The sequence below is a fragment of the Leopardus geoffroyi genome, chromosome X (assembly GCF_018350155.1).
Source record: "Leopardus geoffroyi isolate Oge1 chromosome X, O.geoffroyi_Oge1_pat1.0, whole genome shotgun sequence".
NCBI lineage: Eukaryota > Metazoa > Chordata > Mammalia > Carnivora > Felidae > Leopardus > Leopardus geoffroyi.
This window is the reverse complement of record NC_059343.1, coordinates 90,956,407-90,973,901: the sequence shown is the minus strand read 5'-3', so window position 1 is coordinate 90,973,901 and position 17,495 is coordinate 90,956,407. Positions and strand designations below refer to the sequence as shown.

Here is a 17,495-nt window from a genome sequence, read left to right as displayed (position 1 = left end):
AAACAAGCCCAAATCCTTCCTCCTAGTCTTCTTGATCTAGGTTCATGGTCATCCATCTAAGTTACTAAAGTTAAAAACCTTCGAGAGTCATCCTTGACCCCTCTTGCGCTCACACCTTGTATCTGATCCATCAGCAAATCCTGTTGGCTGAACCTTCAGCATGTATCCAGAATCCAGTGACTCTTCTCTGGCTCCAGTCAGTACCCTAGCCACTATCGTTGCCTACCTGAGTTACTACAAACAACACTTACACGTCTCCTTGCTTCTACCCTTGTCCCCCGTGGTCTAATTTCAGTAGAACAACTGGGTGACCCCTTTAAAAATTCATTCAGATCATGTGAGTCCACTGCTAAAATCCCTCCAATGGCCTCCCACCTCCCTAAGAATAAAACGCCAAGTCCTTACTGTGGTCTGCGAGGCCTTATATATGATCTGCCCCCTCATCTATAATAGCACCTCTCTCACCTCATCTCCTACAACTTACCCCTTCCTTCACATGGCTCTAGACACACTGACCTACTTGCTGTTGCTGGAATATTCTAGAAACACTCCTGTGTCTCGGTCCCGTATGCTTATTTGCTCTTCTTGGCATATCCCTCCACCAGGTACTCAATAGCTCACTCCCTTGCTTACGAGCCTTCACTCAAATGTCACATTCTCAGTGAGGCCTTCCCTTTAAATGAGGCTACCTCAGGGGCGCCTGGGTGGCGCAGTCGGTTAAGCGTCCGACTTCAGCCAGGTCACGATCTCGCGGTCCGTGAGTTCGAGCCCCGTGTCGGGCTCTGGGCTGATGGCTCAGAGCCTGGAGCCTGTTTCCGATTCTGTGTCTCCCTCTCTCTCTCTGCCCCTGCCCCGTTCATGCTCTGTCTCTCTCTGTCCCAAAAATGAATAAACGTTGAAAAAAAATTTTTTTAAATGAGGCTACCTCAGGGTGCCCGCATGGCTCAGTCAGTCAGTTAAGCGTCAGACTCTTGATTTTGGTTCAGGTCATGATCTCATGGTTCATGAGTAAGAACTCCAGCCCCTTCCCCCTTCTCTCTCAAAACAAACTTAACAATAAAAATAAAAATAAAAATAAATAAAAATAAATAAAAAGAGGCTACCTCATGTAAACATGCAACCTCTCCAACCATCCAGCATCCCTATACCCTTGACTCTGCTTTACCTCTCCCCTTACGGAGCGTAACATTATCTAACACACTATATATTTCATTTATTTATTTACTGTCTCCTTCCATAAGAATGTAAGCTAGTGAAAGCAAGCATATGTATCTGTTTTGCTCACGACTTTATCCCCGGCAAGTGCTTGGCACAAAGTAGGGGTTCCATAAAGATTTGCAGGAAGAGTGAAGTAAACAGCCCAGAATCACTGGACTACCATGAAGGGGAGAGGCATAAACAAGGGACAAGAGCCACCTTATGAAGAATTCTGTTGGCTACATCAGATATTTGGGACTTTACAAATCACCTTGAGATCTTGTTAAAAGGCAGGTTCCGGTGCAGCAGGTCTGGGGTGGGGACTGAGAGCCTGCATTTCTAACTGGCCCCCAGATGCTGCTGGGCCTCAGATCACACTCTGAAGCGAGGGACAGAGCTTACAGTCTGGCTGCGGATTGAAATAAATCAAGGCTAAGGGCACCTGATTGAGTGTCCGACTCTTGATTTTGGCTCAGGTCATGATCTCATAGTTTGTGAGATCGAGCCCCACGTCAGGCTCTGCATTGACAGTACGGAGCCTGCTTGGGAATCTCTCTCCCCATCTCTCTACCCCTCCCGTGCACACGTGTGCGCACTCTCTCAAAATGAATACACTTAAAAAAAAAAAAAAAAAAGAAATAGAGTGGGGCTAGAGGCAGGAACACCACTGTTGAGGCTGTTGCAATAGAACAAGTCAGGGATGATCTGATCCAAACTCAAGTTGGAGTGATGGGAATGAATTCGAGAAATGATCAGGAGGTCAAACTGACAGGATTTGGTCACTGACTGGATACGGAAGAGAAGGGGAATGAAGGGCCAATGATGATCCGTAGATTTCTGGCGTGGGTAATGAGTCGATGGTGGTACCACTCAATGGGATAGGGAACATCAGAGAAGGTGCAGGTTTGGGGACAGGGAAGAGGATGACTACTTCAGTTCCCAACAGCATTGCCAACCCACCTTTGGGCCCTCTCTAAATGAGACGCCTTGATTTCCAGCTTCTGCAAGCCTTCACTGCCCAGGAGATACAGCCCTGGGGGGCATGATCCCACGATGGCCATGGATATGAGATTCCTACTCTCAGCCACTGAGCACAGGCCCAAGTCCGGTTTCCCTTCCATCCAGGCATTCGACCAAATGAACTGGACCCTATAGTCTGTTCAACGTACAAGAAAACAGAGACTGCCCTAAGTTAGGTGTCCATGTGGAAGGCCCATCTTGTCAACTTCCTATCCTGAGGGGCTACGGAGCCCACTCAGGCCAGGCTTCACCTTCAAAGTGCCTAGCGGGGGCTGACTGGGCCACACAGCCTCTGGCTGAGGCAACTTAAAGACCCACCTTCATCTACGAGCCTCACAGCCAGCCCCCTGCCAACAGCATGCAGAGTGAGGACCCTGAGCTGGCAAAGAATCCAGCAGGTGGACCTGTCCTACCAGATTAAGCACTGGAGTCTAGAGACCCAGGTCCCAGCTTCCACGCTTAGTATGTTGCTACAGGACCACACGTGTGGATCAAAACCCCTCTAAGCAGCACGGTCCCGCTTACAGGGCAATTGCGGGCCCTCTGGACCTTGCTGGAGCTTTGCAGGAATAGAAAAGCTAAAGGAGCATGGAGCTAGTCTACGGAAAAGCACTACTGAAACGTAACACACCACTGCGCCTCGCGCAAGTCACGTAGTTAGCGTCAGCCGGGTCTCTGGTGAGCTTTCAGCAAGGTGGTGGGTGGGGGCGGGGGGAGCAACTCTTGGATCATTTGAGGCAGTGAGACCTAACCTTCAGCCTGAATCAGAACCCCTCAGGGGAGGGGCACCTGGGTGACTCGGTGGGTTAAGCATCCAACTTCGGCTCAGGTCATGATCTCACGGTTCATGGGTTTGAGCCCCGCATCGGGCTCGTTGCTGACAACTGGGAGCCTGGAGCCTGCTTGGGATTTTTTGTGTCTGTCTCTCTGTGTCTGTCTCTCCCTCCCTCCCTCCCTCTCTCTCCCTCAGAAACAAAAATAATAAAAACATTTTTAAAAATTAAAAAAAAAAAAAAAAGATCCTCTCAGGAGAGTGGCGCTCAGACTTCAGCTGGCATCACAACTCCCCCAGACACACACTGGAGGGCTTGTTACAAGGGAGGTTTCTGGGCTGCACCCCAGACTTTCTGATTCAGTAGGTGTGGGATTGGACCTACAGTCGGGAACCTGAGAATTTGTACTTCCACCAAGTTCCCCAGTTAGGCTGCTGCTGCCGCTGGTCCAGGAACCACACTTTGAGAACCCGTGTAGAAAATGCAGGTTCCTGGGCCCTGCCCCAGAGACTTGAATCCAGGAGAGGGGCCACAACCGGCCAGACATGAGAAGCAGGGCTTCCTGGGAGCTGCTTACAATCACAGTCAGAAGTACCTGACTTAATCCTCTGCCCCTGTAAAGCATTCCTGAGACCCAACTCCTTAGTCTTCGGTGGGGGCACCCCATGGTTCTCAGAAACTCTCCTATCCACCACTTGCCCAAGCCTCAGCCCTTGGCCATTGTTTCAGATTCCACAGCTCTTCCCTCACCCTACCTGAGCCCCTTGGCCTTTCCCCTGCCCCCTTGCCTGGCCAGCAAAGTGCAAACCAGTGGAAGAGAACTTTCCCGGCATCCTAAGGCTAGTTGAACAAGAATGGGGGGGGGGGAATGAGCTAAAGGGGGGTGGGGGAGAAACAGGCAAACTGAGATCAGTGTGACCCTGGAGCTGGTTTTCAAGTCCTCACTGGCCAAAGTACTCTTGCTTTAACTGTCCTAGAAACTAGCACAGTGGCCAGAGGCATCCCAAGCCTCATCCTCCAGGAGATGAGCTTAAAGCTTACCTCAAGAGAGGCAGGGCTTGCCTGCTTCGAACAACATTGGGGGTTCTTACACCTCAGTTTCCTGAAATGTCCCCAAAGGCCATTTGATTTGCTTATACTTCAAAACACACTTCTCCCCATGTTTTGAAGCCTGGGAGTCCCCGGCTCCCCAATTCTGAAACAAGGGCTCCCTCTAGTGAAATAGAAAGGGGTTTCCAAGCAGCCTGGAGGCCGAGTTTCCTCACCCTCCTGGAGCCAGGCAGGGGTCCTCCCCCCAACCTCCCCCAACCCCCCCTCCCCCAGACAGCGTGGGGCACCCATGAACCACTCCCCAGAATGGTGTTCTGAATGCCTAAAAGGCAAAGAGTTACAAAAGAAGCCAATGATATTAAAGCAGAGTTATCAAGATAGGAAAAACAGATCTGTAATTCAGTACTTCCATGTTTCTTTACTAATACATTTAAATGAGATCCAGCAGCGGGTCTAAGCAATTTCAAGGCAGCAAAGGGCATAAACAGTATTCTGAGCTGTCTGCGGCCACTGTAATGTGAGAGGAAGTTGTCTGTGATTGCTAATGACAATAAAGTCTCAGGTATGGCTACGGTCACTGGCACTTGTTGCCTACATTTGAGGGCTGAATTTCTGGCCGAGGTTAGTGGGGGGAAAAAAAAAGGTATGATGTTTTTTTCCCACCCAAGTTAATGGACCCCTTAATCCCTAGTTGTGGACCCATGTTAAGAACCTCTGCCTAGGAGGCGTCTGGGTGGCTCAGCTGGTGAGTGTCTGACTCTTGATTTCAGCTCAGGTCACGATCCCAGGGTTGTGAAATCGAGCCCTGTGTCGGGTTCCACACTGAGCACGGAGCCTGCTTAAGATTCTGTTTCCCTCTGCCCTTCTCCCCCCCATTCACGTGCACTCTCTGTATATATATATAAAAAAGTGGGGCACCTGGGTGGCTCAGTTGAGCATCTATCCGACTCTTGATTTTGGCTCAGGCCATGGTCTTGCAGTGCATGAGATCAAGCCGTGGCGTGGAGCCTGCTTGGGATTCTGTCTCTCCCTCTCTCTGCCCTTCTTCTACTCACCCTCTCTCTTTCTCTAAATAAATAAATAAATAAATAAATAAATAAATAAATAAATCATTCATTCATTCATTCATTCATTCCTAAATAAAACCACCACACTCACCCAACCAAAAAAACCCACAGGGATGAGGAAAAGGGGAGGGAGTGCCCCGAGCAAGGAACTGGATCACCAGCCCTGCAGGTCCTAAAGCTGTGTGCGGTCGCTCTCCTACACCCATCCTGCAGCTGACTTCTCTCCAGACTGGAGGAGGAAACCTCTGGAAACCTGGTCCCACCACCGGCAAATCCTTTCACACCCACTAGCTTCGCACAGAATGGTCCTTGCACCTCCTCTCCCTACAGAGACCCGGCTCTCCCCCAGGACACTGCTTCTCCCTCTGGGTGCTCTGAGCAGAGACTCCTCCTCCTCCTCCTCCACCTAGGCTCACAGCAAGCTTCTGTGGGGGAGAGGGGGAGCTGAAGATCCCCCTCCCGTTACTGCTGCTGGATGTTTACTCTTCTTTCTTCCAAGCTTCACGTTCTCTTCTTCACCACGGTCCACCCCCCCCGCCCCCTTGGTCACCGTCAGACTCAACCCAGATCAGTCTCGCTTTACATACAGGCTTCCTCTTTACATCAGGCCTTCTCCTGCCAGCATTCTGGGTGATTCCAACATCTGCAGGAGGGGCCCTTCTAACATCCTAACCTCATGGCCTCTTGAACCTCCTCAACTCTCCAGACCTGCACCTCAATGCCACCTTACTACCCAAATGGCTTCAGTGAGCACCCCGACCACCCCGCCTCAGTTACATTTATCTGACCACAGTTTCCCCGTAATTTCAGATTCCATGTCCTCAACTCCTACTTGTACAGGTACCTACAGACGTCCTGGTGACCTCTGATCCCGTGATTCGCGCCCCTCCGTGGACTTCCTCCTTGCCCTTCCTTCCATACCATCTTGGGCCCCGTGACCGATCACTTGAACTAGCCCCCTCTACTCCCAGGTGGACAGAGGGAACTCCTCATCCACCTCACCACACACTACCCCGCACCCCCTCACCAGTTCATCCCCCAGGGGGCACCTGCTAACAGTGACATCCGAAGAAACTGCCCGGACCACATTTTATGATATTAGGAGGGCAGAGTCAGGGTACCTTGGCAAACAGAAACCATATGAAGAGCAGACTTATGCAGTGTGAACTGAGTGACGGCCGCTATCACAAGCACCTCACATACACTGATACATTTAACGCTCACTAAAACCCTTTGGGGAAGTACAATCGTCCTTGTTTCACACATGAAGAAATGGAAACGCAGACAAGTTACGACACTCAGCCAAGGTCACACAGCTGGGAAAGTCGCAGGACCAGGATTTGAAAGCAGGTAGTCCCGCTTCAGAATGGGCAGCGCACACTTTTCACTGTTTATTGAGTGTGTGTCACAACCATCCCATCGGCAGGCAGCCAGGCCTGTTCGATTTCCTCTCAGGCTTCCCAGTTCTTTTGCCTGGATAGGGAATAAGTTCAGGCTCACGCTACAGATCTGGCCACTTTAGATTCTCAGGGGATGGAGCATGCCAAGACCAAAGCTACAGGCTCCAGCCCAGCCTGCCAAAGGAGCCCTGCCTGTGTCGGAGTGGCTGGGTGCTTGATCAGCTAATAATAAAAGAAGACCTGGGGCGCCTGGGTGGCTCCATCACTTAAGTGTCCGCCTTTGGCTCAGGTCATGATCTCGCGGTTCATTTGAGTTTGAGCCCCACATTAGGATCTGTGCGGACAGCTCAGAGCCCAGAGCCTGCTTCGGATTCTGTGTCTCCCTCTCTCTCTGCACCCCCCTTCCACTCGCGCTCTCTTTTTCTCTCTCAAAAACAAACATTAAAATAAATAAGAACTCTGTTTCCCGTTCTGTTATTGTTCCTTGGGTGGCCTGCCCTCAGTCGGAAACCCAAAAGGAGGCAAGTGTGTGGCAAGATTACCAAAACTCTGTCCCAAACCCCATACATCCCTCGCTTTCTGGATCTTCAACACCATCGATCCTACTTACAAAGCCCCACCTTTGGACAGACGCGTCAGGCCAGATGTCCTGCCCCTCCATTCAGGCTACTGAGCCCTCCTGGAGAAATTGGGTCACTTTACAGTCCAGCGCTGGGAAAATGCAAGGAAATGTGTTTCAGGAGGGCCCCCTCAAGCGCTAGTCATCAACCTTCTAGAGCCACGTTGTCCAATATGGTACCTACTAAAGACCTGCAGCTACTTCGATTTCAATGCAAATTCATTCAACTTAAATCAAACATGAAATTCCTTGTTCCTAGTTCCTTGGTTACACTAACCATGTTTCTTCTGCTCAGGAGCCACACGGAGTTGGCGGCTACAAAACCGAGCACAGCAGCTATAGATCATCCCCATCATTACCGAGAATTCTAGTGGACAGCACAGAAAAGTCTAGAATTCTTTCTCCCATACCACTTATTTCTCCCGTCAGTGTCCATCCCAATCCACCACAGAGCCCGTTCGTTCTCAGCAGGTGCCATCACCTGTGATTCACCCACTCCCCTTCCTCCCTAGCACCCTCACTGCTCCCTCTCACTACTGGCCTTCATCTTCACACCTGACCATGCCTAGCCTTGGGCAGAGAGGAAAGGGGAGGAGAGGGGGAAGGAAAGGCAGGAAAAGGAAGAGGTGGGGAGAGAGAAATCCCTCCCTTAACTTTGCAACACCCTTAATCCCTCCTTCCTTAACACCTTTAACACCTGCCTTCTTTCCCATTCCCACTTCTCCAATGGCCTTACTTTACCAGAACTCTCTGAAATGCGGCGCTCCTGATCACTACTTCTCGGATGAACAGGTCTACTGCCCTAGCTTCCAGGACAGCTGGCCATTCCTATTACTGCTCTGACAGGTCCTGCAATCTCCTTAAACTCCTCTCCCCCTCATCTACTATTCAGAGGTCAATGTTCCCCCACCCAAGGCCTTTTTTCCAAGTTCTATTTCTTCCGCTCCCATGATGGTATGCACCACCTTTACACCAAGGACACTGAAGTCTTCCTCTAGCCAAGACTCCCATGAACTGTGCCAGAATATTCCATCCAACTGCCTCCTGGACATCTCAGCCTGATAGCCTAGAAGTATCTGAAACTCAAGTAAAGAACAACAATCTTCCTTCCTAAAACATGTTCCTTCCTTCTGTGTCTCCTTCTCCATTACTGGTACCCTATCTTCCTTCAGCCACCCAGGCCAAAATCCCGGGGCCTCGTAGACTTTGCCCTCTCCCTCACTCCCACAGCATCTTAATTACAATAAATACAGTGAAGCCTTGGTTTGCGAGCATAATTCGTCCTGGAAACATGCTTGTAATCCAAAGCACTCATATATCAAAACGAACTTCAAGAACCACTGGCTTAGTTGTGATCATGTGATATTCGGCATCACATACTACTCGTATCACAAGACATCGCTCGTTTATCAAGTTAAAATTGATTAGAAATGTTTGCTCGTCTTGTGGAACACTCGCAGAACAAGCTACAAACAACCCACGGTTTTACGGTACTATCAATTGAATTATTTAGTATTAGTAATTTAAATTAAATTAAAAGTGATCTTCATTGCAGAGCGTCATTTCCTGAAAAGACGAAAAGATGAGGCTACTGCCACCTAGTGGTAAAACACAGATAAACAATCAGATGAGGCCTTTACGACATTTGAGGTATGCAGATTCAAAACAATGTTCAGGAAAGTGTGCCTTAGGCTGCCTAGGGAAGTCACACACAGCTCCAGCGTGGAGGCAGCATCGCTGAGCTAATGTTAAAGGGGGACATGGAGTTGGCTAGGCTCTAGGTAGAGAAGCCGTTGTGTGCGTGGACATGGCAGTGAAGGCACGTGGGGCAAATCTGTCAGCAGGTTTGTTCACTTAGAAGGGAAAGTAATGGGAGTTGAAACTTGAGTGACGGGAAATGAGGTCAGAGAGACAGATAAGGGGCACCTGGGAGGCCGGTTAAGCGTCCAACTCTTGGTTTCGGCTTAGGTCATGTTCTCAGAGCTTTGTGGGTTCCAGCCCCGTGCTCTGTGCTGGCGGTGCGGAGTCCGCTTGTGATTTTCTCTCTGACACTCCCTTACTGACACTGTCTCTCTCTCAAAATAAATGAAGAAACTTTAAAAGAAAAAAAGGGGGTGCCTGGGTGTCTCGGTTAAGCGTCTTTAAAAGAAAAAAAACGGGGCACCTGGGTGTCTCAGTTAAGCGTCTGACTTCAGCTCAGGTCATGATGTCACGGCTTATGGGTTCGAGCCCCACATTGGTCTCTGTGCTGACAGCTCAGAGCCTGGAGCCTGCTTCGGATTCTGTGTCTCCTTCTCTCTATGCTCCTCCCCCGCTCACACTCTCTTTCCCTCAAAAATAAACATTTAAAAAATAAATTAATTTTTAAAAAGTGAGACAGATAAGGGTCAAATGTAAATATCTTGAATGCCACGTGAAGAAGTTTGGTCTGCATCCTGAACAGGATTTTTTAATTTTTTTTAACGTTTATTTCTGAGAGAGAGAGACAGAGACAGAGACAGAGACAGAGAGAGGCAGACAGAGCATGAGTGGTGAAGGGGCAGAGAGAGAGAGGGAGACACAGAAACCAAAGCCGGCTCCAGGTTCTGAGCTGTCAGCACACAGCCTGATGCAGGGCTTGAACTCAGGAACCGTGAGATCATGACCTGAGCCGAAGTTGGATGCTGAACCGGCTGAGCCACCCAGGTGCCCCAAGGAGAGGATTTTTAAGCAGGGGAGCAAAACCTGATCACAATTGTTCTTTCCTTAGAGAAGTCATTCTGGAGACTGGGTGAGACACAGGGGGCCCATCAGGGCAGGGAGAGGAGAGAGAAAACAGAGTAGTCCCGGCAACAGAGGCCGAGAGCCTGTGCTAGGGCTGGGGTGATGGAAAGAGAGAGGAAGAGCTTAATTTGCAAGCATTGTGAGAATCTGAATCGTCAGAACGCCTGAACTGATTGCCATAAGGGACGAGGTGGAGGAAGGGATCCAGAAAGTTTCTGGCTAGGATATTGGCTTTGGCCCTGGGGGGTGGATGGTGGAGCCGCTAATATAGGAAATGGAGGAAGAAGAGTAGGTGGGAAGAAGGGTATGGAATTGAGAATCCTGATTGTAGACGTGTTTCCTTTGAAGTAGCTGTGGTGTTTCTCGAGCCTTCAGTTACATCCATGGATGGAGAACCCTGGGACCTCTGGGACAGGCAGAGCAAAGGAGCCCAAAGACAGCCAGCCACAGGAGGAGAACCAGGAGACAAGAGTGTCACACAGCCCAAAGGAGAAACAGGCGTCTAAAAGGAGGGACGCCGGCGATGTTAAACCTGCTGACAAACGGACACTCAGTAGGTGCAAGGCTCTGTCACTTTCGAATCAGGCAAGGAAGAATCCTCAAGAGCCCACAGTCCAGTTGGAAGACAGATGTGTAATTAATAAGGCCGTGTTATAGGGGTGAATAATAAAAGTCTGCAACACTTAACACACGCCAGGCACTGTTCTATGTATTCCCATATATGAGCTCAGTAAACCCTCACACCACACCTGTGAGGTAGGTACTATTCCTACCCTCCTTTTACAAATAAGAAAACAGATGCAAAGAGGTTTAAGGCACTCACCTAAGTGCCAGAATCAGGATTCGAACTCACAGTCTGTCAGAACTCAGCGACAACATGGGGGAGTAGCACTGGGTGGTGGTGAAGCTTGTCTGCCTGGTTTCTAATGCCAGTTGAAAGTCTAGTGCAGGGGCTCCTGACCTTTGTGGTGCTGTGGACCCCATGGCTGATTTGGGGCCTCCCCTCTCAGAATAAAAGGTGTTTTGTTTTTTTTTTTTTTTTTTTTTTTGAGAGAGAGAGAGAGAGAATGAGAATGAAAATGAGCAGGGGAGGGGCAGAGAGAGGGAGAGAAAGAATCTTTTTTTTTTAACATTTATTCATTTTTTTTCAGAGACAATGTGTGAGTGGGGGAGGGGCAGAGAGAGAGGGAGACACCGAATCCGAAGCAGGCTCCAGGCTCTGAGCTGTCAGCACAGAGCCCGACACGGAGCTTGAACTCACAAATCACGAGATCGTGACCTGAGCTGAAGTCCGATGCTTAACCGACTGAGCCACCCAGATGCCCCAAAATCTTAAGCAAGCTCCACACACCTAGCATGAAGCCTGACACAGGGCTCGATTCCATGACCCTGGGATCACTACTTGAGCCGAAATCAAGTCAGCCGCTTAACTGACTGAGCCATCCAGGTGCCCCTCAGAATAAATCTTTTTAAGTATACAAAATAAAAAAGGATAACAAAAGCAAACAGTAACACTGAAATAATTGTCGAAGTACTTTAAAAAATTAAGGTTTTTACATTTGCAGGTAATGAGGAGGTGCCAATGATTTTTTGAAATCCCTACAGCAGCTGTAATAGGAGGAGAAACCGATTTACATTAACAAAAACATCCATGAGTGCTGCTAAAGCTGTGGTTTGTTGCCTACGTTTCTGCACTGAAAGTAATGCTAGATGTCAGTTGGAGTTAATGCAACTGAAGACGTGATTTTTTTTTCTCATCCAAGATCATGTGCTAGTGGACTTACAGGGATTAAATGAGAGATCAAGGTCATGCAAGTAAAACACTTACCCAGTGCCTAGTTCATGGACAACGCACCATAAATGCCAGCTTCTAAGATGCATAATAAGATATGTAAAATGTGCAGTGTGCGGGTATCTATATAGGTCCTCATTCATTCAGCCCTGAAATACTAAGAACTAAAGAACACTTCCTAGGGGCGCCAGGGTGGCGCAGTCGGTTAAGCGTCCGACTTCAGCCAGGTCACGATCTCGCGGTCCAGGAGTTCGAGCCCCGCGTCAGGCTCTGGGCTGATGGCTCAGAGCCTGGAGCCTGTTTCCGATTCTGTGTCTCCCTCTCTCTCTGCCCCTCCCCCGTTCATGCTCTGTCTCTCTCTGTCCCAAAAATAAATAAACGTTGAAAAAAAAAAAAAAAAAAAGAACACTTCCTGTCCTTAGGCAGACAGGCATGTCTCACGTGTGCACTGCAGAAGGACAGCCACAGAACAGTTCCAGTGGGCTGCCTGGAGAAGCTAGCGGCCGAGGTTGAGTTTGGAAATATGAATGCTTTCCAGGCCACCAAGCTGGAGAAGGGCGTTCCCGGCAGAAGTCATGGCATCTTCAGGACGCAGAGGCAGCAAAGTAAACGGTAAACTTGGTGAGGGGGGAGGCCCCTAAGGATCTTGGTAATACCCAAGTTCAGAACACAAGGAAGGGAGGAACATACAGAGAAGACGCCTGCAAAATGCACTGGGCTCTGGGGATAAGGGAGAGCCACCGAAAGTTTCCAAATAGGGAGGTGCTGTGATCCTATTTGGGCTTTGAAAATAGCTTTGGAAGCTACAGGGACAGGTTGTTGGTAGGGGGAGCTGGGGAGACCACACAGAGCCAGTGTCGCGGCTAAGGTGCGACATGAGGAAGGGCCAGCCCAAGGCAGGGAGAGAATGGATTTCAGAAACAATTAGGTGGGTAAAAAAAGCAGAGAACAGTGATCACTCTTCACATCGGTCAGCATGGTCCTACCCACAAGCACACCTGATTGTGCCGGACTATTCGCTCAATGGTCTTGGGACAAATGAGAAGCCATCTGGAAATCAAATTGGATCCTTATCTCACACTGTATCTCAGGATAAATCCCAAGTGGATGAGAGATTTAAAGGTTAAAAAAAATGGAACTATTAACACAGGCAAAGAAAATATGGGATATATATATAATATACTATATATAATATAGATAATATATTATAATAATAATTATAATAATTATTTTTAATTAAAATCAATATTAATTTAATTAATTAATTAAATTTTAATTAATTTTATATTTAAATTAATTAATTTAATTTAATTAAAATTAAAATTATTAAAAATAATAATTATAATAATATATATTATATATAATATAATATATATATTTTTTAAGTTATTTCATTTATTTTGAGAGAGAGAGCATAAGTGGAGAAGGGGCAGAGAGAGAGGGGAGAGAGAGAATCTCAAGCAGGCTCCATGTGCGGCACAAAGCCCGACATGGGGCTCGATCTCAGGAACACGAGATCATGACCTGAGTCAAAATCAAGAGTTGGACGTTCAGCCCACTGAACCACTCAGGCACCCTGGATTTGTCTTTTTTTTTAATGTTTATTTATTTTTGAGAGGGAGAGAGAGAGAGCGAGAGCGAGCATGAGTGGGGGAGAGGCAGAGAGGGAGAGAGAGAGAGAATCCCAAGCAGACTCCAAACCACCAGCACAAAGTGTGATGTGAGGCTTGAACCCATGAATCCCAAGATCATGACCCAAGCTGAAGTCAGACACTTAACCGAGTGAGCCACCCAGGCGCCCCCGGGATATATTTTTTATAACCTCGGGGTGTGGAAGGACTTCCTAACCATAACTCAAAATTCAGAAGCTATATGATAAAAATAAATTAAATTGCATAGAGATGTAAACATCCTACCTAAATAAATCAGAAGATAAAAAAAAAAAAACAAATGACAAAACTGGGAAAAAGATCTACAGTGCAGATCACAAAGGGTGAACTCCTAATATTTATATAGAAATACACAGAAAAATATTTACATTATAGAGAAAGATATTTATATTATCTAGAAAAACTTATACGGAAAAATAATTATATAGAAATGTGTAAACATATGTTTATATTATGGAGAAATATAAACAAATATGTAAAATATATAAATTACATATAAAGAGCTCCTAAGATTCAATTTTGTTAAAAAGGCCAATAACATAAGGGAAAAATGAACACATGAGAGGAACACATAGGTCAGGGAAGAGGAAACTGAATGTCAATTTAAACATGTAAGGGGTGCCTGGGTCAGTTAAGCATCTGACTTTGGCTCAGGTCATGTTCTCACAGCTTATGGGTTCGAGCCCGTGTCGGGCTCTGTGCTGGTGGCTCAGAGCCTGAAGCCTGCTTCGGATTCTGTGTCTCCCTCTCTCTCTGCCCCTCCCCTGCTCATGCTCTGTCTCTCTCTCAAAAAATAAATAATAAACGTTAAAAAAAAATTTAAGTGTATTAAAATAAGTAACCAGCGCACTGAACCCAGGATTTCATGGAGCAGAAAGATATTTTAGGAAAAAGAAAAATTAGTAGATTTAAGGACATATATCATAGACATAATAATACAGATGACACTGTGGATTAGGCAAGAATTGTCACACCCAAAGAACTGAGATTTAGAAAATCTTGTTGGACTAATCTTTGAAGATGCTGGGACACCGGGGTGGCTCAGTCGTTTAAGTGTCCGACTCGATTTCGGCTCAGGTCATGATCTCAAGGTTTATGAGATCGAGTCCCGCATCCGGCTCTCTGCTGATTCTCTCTCCCTCTCTCTCTACCCCTCCCCCAGCCTCTCTCAAAAATAAACAAACATTAAAAAAAATTATAAGGGGAAGACTTTGGCATCCTTCTTGGCCGAAAAACCAGTAGTGAAGAAAGGGTTGAAATCCAGGAGACAAGTGACTGACTACTTGATGGAATGAAGTTCTGGAGGAGGGGAAGGGATGCGAGATTACCACAAAAACACTTCCTCCAAGATGAGAGGGAACGATGTCAGGACAGGGGTGAGTGAAGCAGCTTTTAGAGCAGAGGGAAATAACCGAGGGAATTCGCACCTGGAAATCTGTTTTCCCAGTCATTTGTTGGGGGTACATCTATCAAGAGTGGGAAGGACAGGAAGCTTGAGGGGAGGAGGCTGAAAAGAGTAGAGATTTGGGTCACAGAAAGGGATGCAGGGGCTAATGATCTCAGACAGAGGAGTTTCGGGGGAAGGGGGGGCAAAGTCAGTCAGCTGAAGAGAAGAAGACACAGAAGTCACTGAGGTGGAGACACCCAAACTTTGAGAAGCTGGGTGGGGCGAGTGGTCTTCCCTGGAAGCCTCTCCCGATGCTGGCCAGAGTTGTAATGGAAATACTGAGCACCAGGGGCCAAAGGCATCTAGGAACATGGGAGAAGCGGATGAGGGGTTAGGTGGTGGTAGTGGTGAAAAGAAAAGGTGGAGAGAATGGTAAAGGAAAAAGCACTTCCACCTGAGAGATGAAATATTAGTCTGGGGGGGGGGGGTGACAGTGGGGGGGCTCGACAGCACAGGGGGCAGAAAAGGAAGAGCAGCCTCCACTGGGGGGAGCTCCAGGCAAGACACAGGAGGACTTGGTGTTCTGTGAAGAGCTGGTTGGGCTGGGGGTTATAAAAAATATACAGTTGACCCTTGACCAGCACGGGTTTGAACCTTTGCAAGTTCACTCCCGTGCAGATTTTTTCTGATAAATACAGAGCAGTACAGTAAATGTATTTTGTCTCCCTTAGGATTTTCTTAATAACATTTTCTTTTCTCCAGGTGATTTTATTGCAGGAATACAGTACATAATACATATAACATGCAAAATCTGTGTTCTTCCACTGTTTACATTATCAATAAGGCTTCTGGTCAATGAAAGGTTATTAGTAGTTATGTTTTGAGGGAGTAAATTTATACACGGCTATTAGACTGTGGAGGGGGTGGGGGTCGCATCCCTAACCTGTGCACTGTTCAAGAGTCAAGTGTAGGGGGCGCCTGGGTGGCGCAGTCGGTTAAGCGTCCGACTTCAGCCAGGTCACGATCTCGCAGTCTGTGAGTTCGAGCCCCGCGTCGGGCTCTGGGCTGATGGCTCAGAGCCTGGAGCCTGTTTCCGATTCTGTGTCTCCCTCTCTCTCTGCCCCTCCCCTGTTCATGCTCTGTCTCTCTCTGTCCCAAAAATAAAAACGTTGAAAAAAAAAAATTAAAAAAAAAAAAAAAAAAGAGTCAAATGTAGTTCCAGAGAGCCAAAGGCAAAGAGCTGGGAGGAAAGGAAACAGAAATAAAAAGGAAGGCTGGAGGAAAAAAAGAACAGTGTGGACAAGGGTGCCTGGGTAGCTCAGTTGGTTAAGTGTCTGACTTCGACTCAGGTTGTTCATGGGTTTGAGCCCCACGTCGGGCCCTGTGCTGACAGCTCGGAGCCTGGTGCCTGCTTCAGATTCTGCATCTCCCTCTCTCTCTGCCCTTCCCCCACTGGCACCCTGTCTGTCTGTCTGTCTGTCTCTCTCTCTCTCTCAAAAATAAACATTAAAAACATTTTTAATAAAAAAAAAAAAGAACAGTGTGGACACAGGATGTCACAGTCACTACGGCCATGCTGAAGGACTGTAGTAATGAAGGAGGGAGGGGATCCCACTAGGTACTACTGAACTCCGCCCCCACCCAGGCCACAGAAAGCAGCACAATTTTGCCTTTCAGGAAAACAGGGCTCCTGGCCATGGGAGGTATCTACAGGAGAGCTGTCTTGCCTTGGGTATAAACTCCAAAGTCAGTTACTTTTGGAAAATTACAAGACTTCTAGGAAAGAGAACCCCCTAAACCCTCAGCTTTTTTGATTTACAGAGAATCATCTTCCACTGCTCACTCCAGATCGATTTGTCCTCTGCAAGGCCCAGGTCCAAGACTCGGGACCAAAGACTGAAACCAGCCTTAGGAAAAACAGACTTTTCTCTAAGTGCATATAATTTCCCCCAAATGAACAGCAGATGACAGCAAAGAGCCAGAAAAGAAGCCAAGGCTTCTTAAGAGCCCAGAAGTGGTGACAAATAAATCCTGTTCTGTTCCTATGGCGCCCTCTGTCGCACTTATCCCTGCTGGTTTACACTCCCAAGGCTCTCTTCCCGCACAGCCTCCCTATAGCAGGGAATCTCTGATTCCCTAGTACAAATGCTGGGTTCGTAGTAAGTGTTCAACAAATACATGTGGGGGTGGCTGGAGGGGAGACTCCCAACCTGCTGTGTGGTTAGGGGACAGGTGCCTGCCTTTTAGGACAATGAGGCACGTGGAGAAAAGGACTGGTTTGAGAGGGAATCGAGGCCAGGCTTTGAATCCTGGCTCTGCTACTGATGGCTGTGAGCAAGGTACCTAACATTTCTGAGCCTTGGCTTTCTCCTTTGTAGAAGGGGCATTTTCACCAGGGTTAGTTGGATGAGAAAACACACAAAGTGTGCCTAGCAAAGTATCTCACACACAGGAAACAATAAAAAGCTGATATTTACTGTGGCTATTATTACCGTTACTGTTTTTACAGCCTCTACTCTGGGCCAGGCACCAGAGGAAAGAGGAAAGAATCACTAACAGTGAGAAATAAATTGGAATTAAGCCTTGGCATCCCTGCTTCCTCGGCTCAGTTACCCCAAACAGTGTGGCGACAGATTCAACAGAAGGCTGCAGTGGAACCTAGCACTTCTAGAAGCTGCAGCTTCCCAGACTGTGAGGGGTTTTTTGTGGGGAGGGGGTACTGGGGATGGCTACTTGGTATTTTCCATCTCAGAATAG

General features: G+C 47.7%; 1 protein-coding gene across 5 annotated transcripts in view; it reads right to left on the bottom strand.

Moving 5' to 3' along the window:
- The window catches only part of TMEM164 (transmembrane protein 164), a 169,551-nt gene that overhangs the window by 18,051 nt on the left and 134,005 nt on the right, over window positions 1–17,495 (bottom strand). For 4 of the 5 annotated variants that reach the window (XM_045472529.1, XM_045472528.1, XM_045472527.1 and 1 more), the window contains exon 6: window positions 2,158–2,353. The exons of the other annotated variant lie outside the window; for it this stretch is intronic. In XM_045472529.1, the coding sequence (XP_045328485.1) occupies window positions 2,158–2,353 (196 nt within the window). The remainder of the gene's footprint in view (window positions 1–2,157; window positions 2,354–17,495) is intronic. 5 annotated transcript variants of the gene reach the window in all.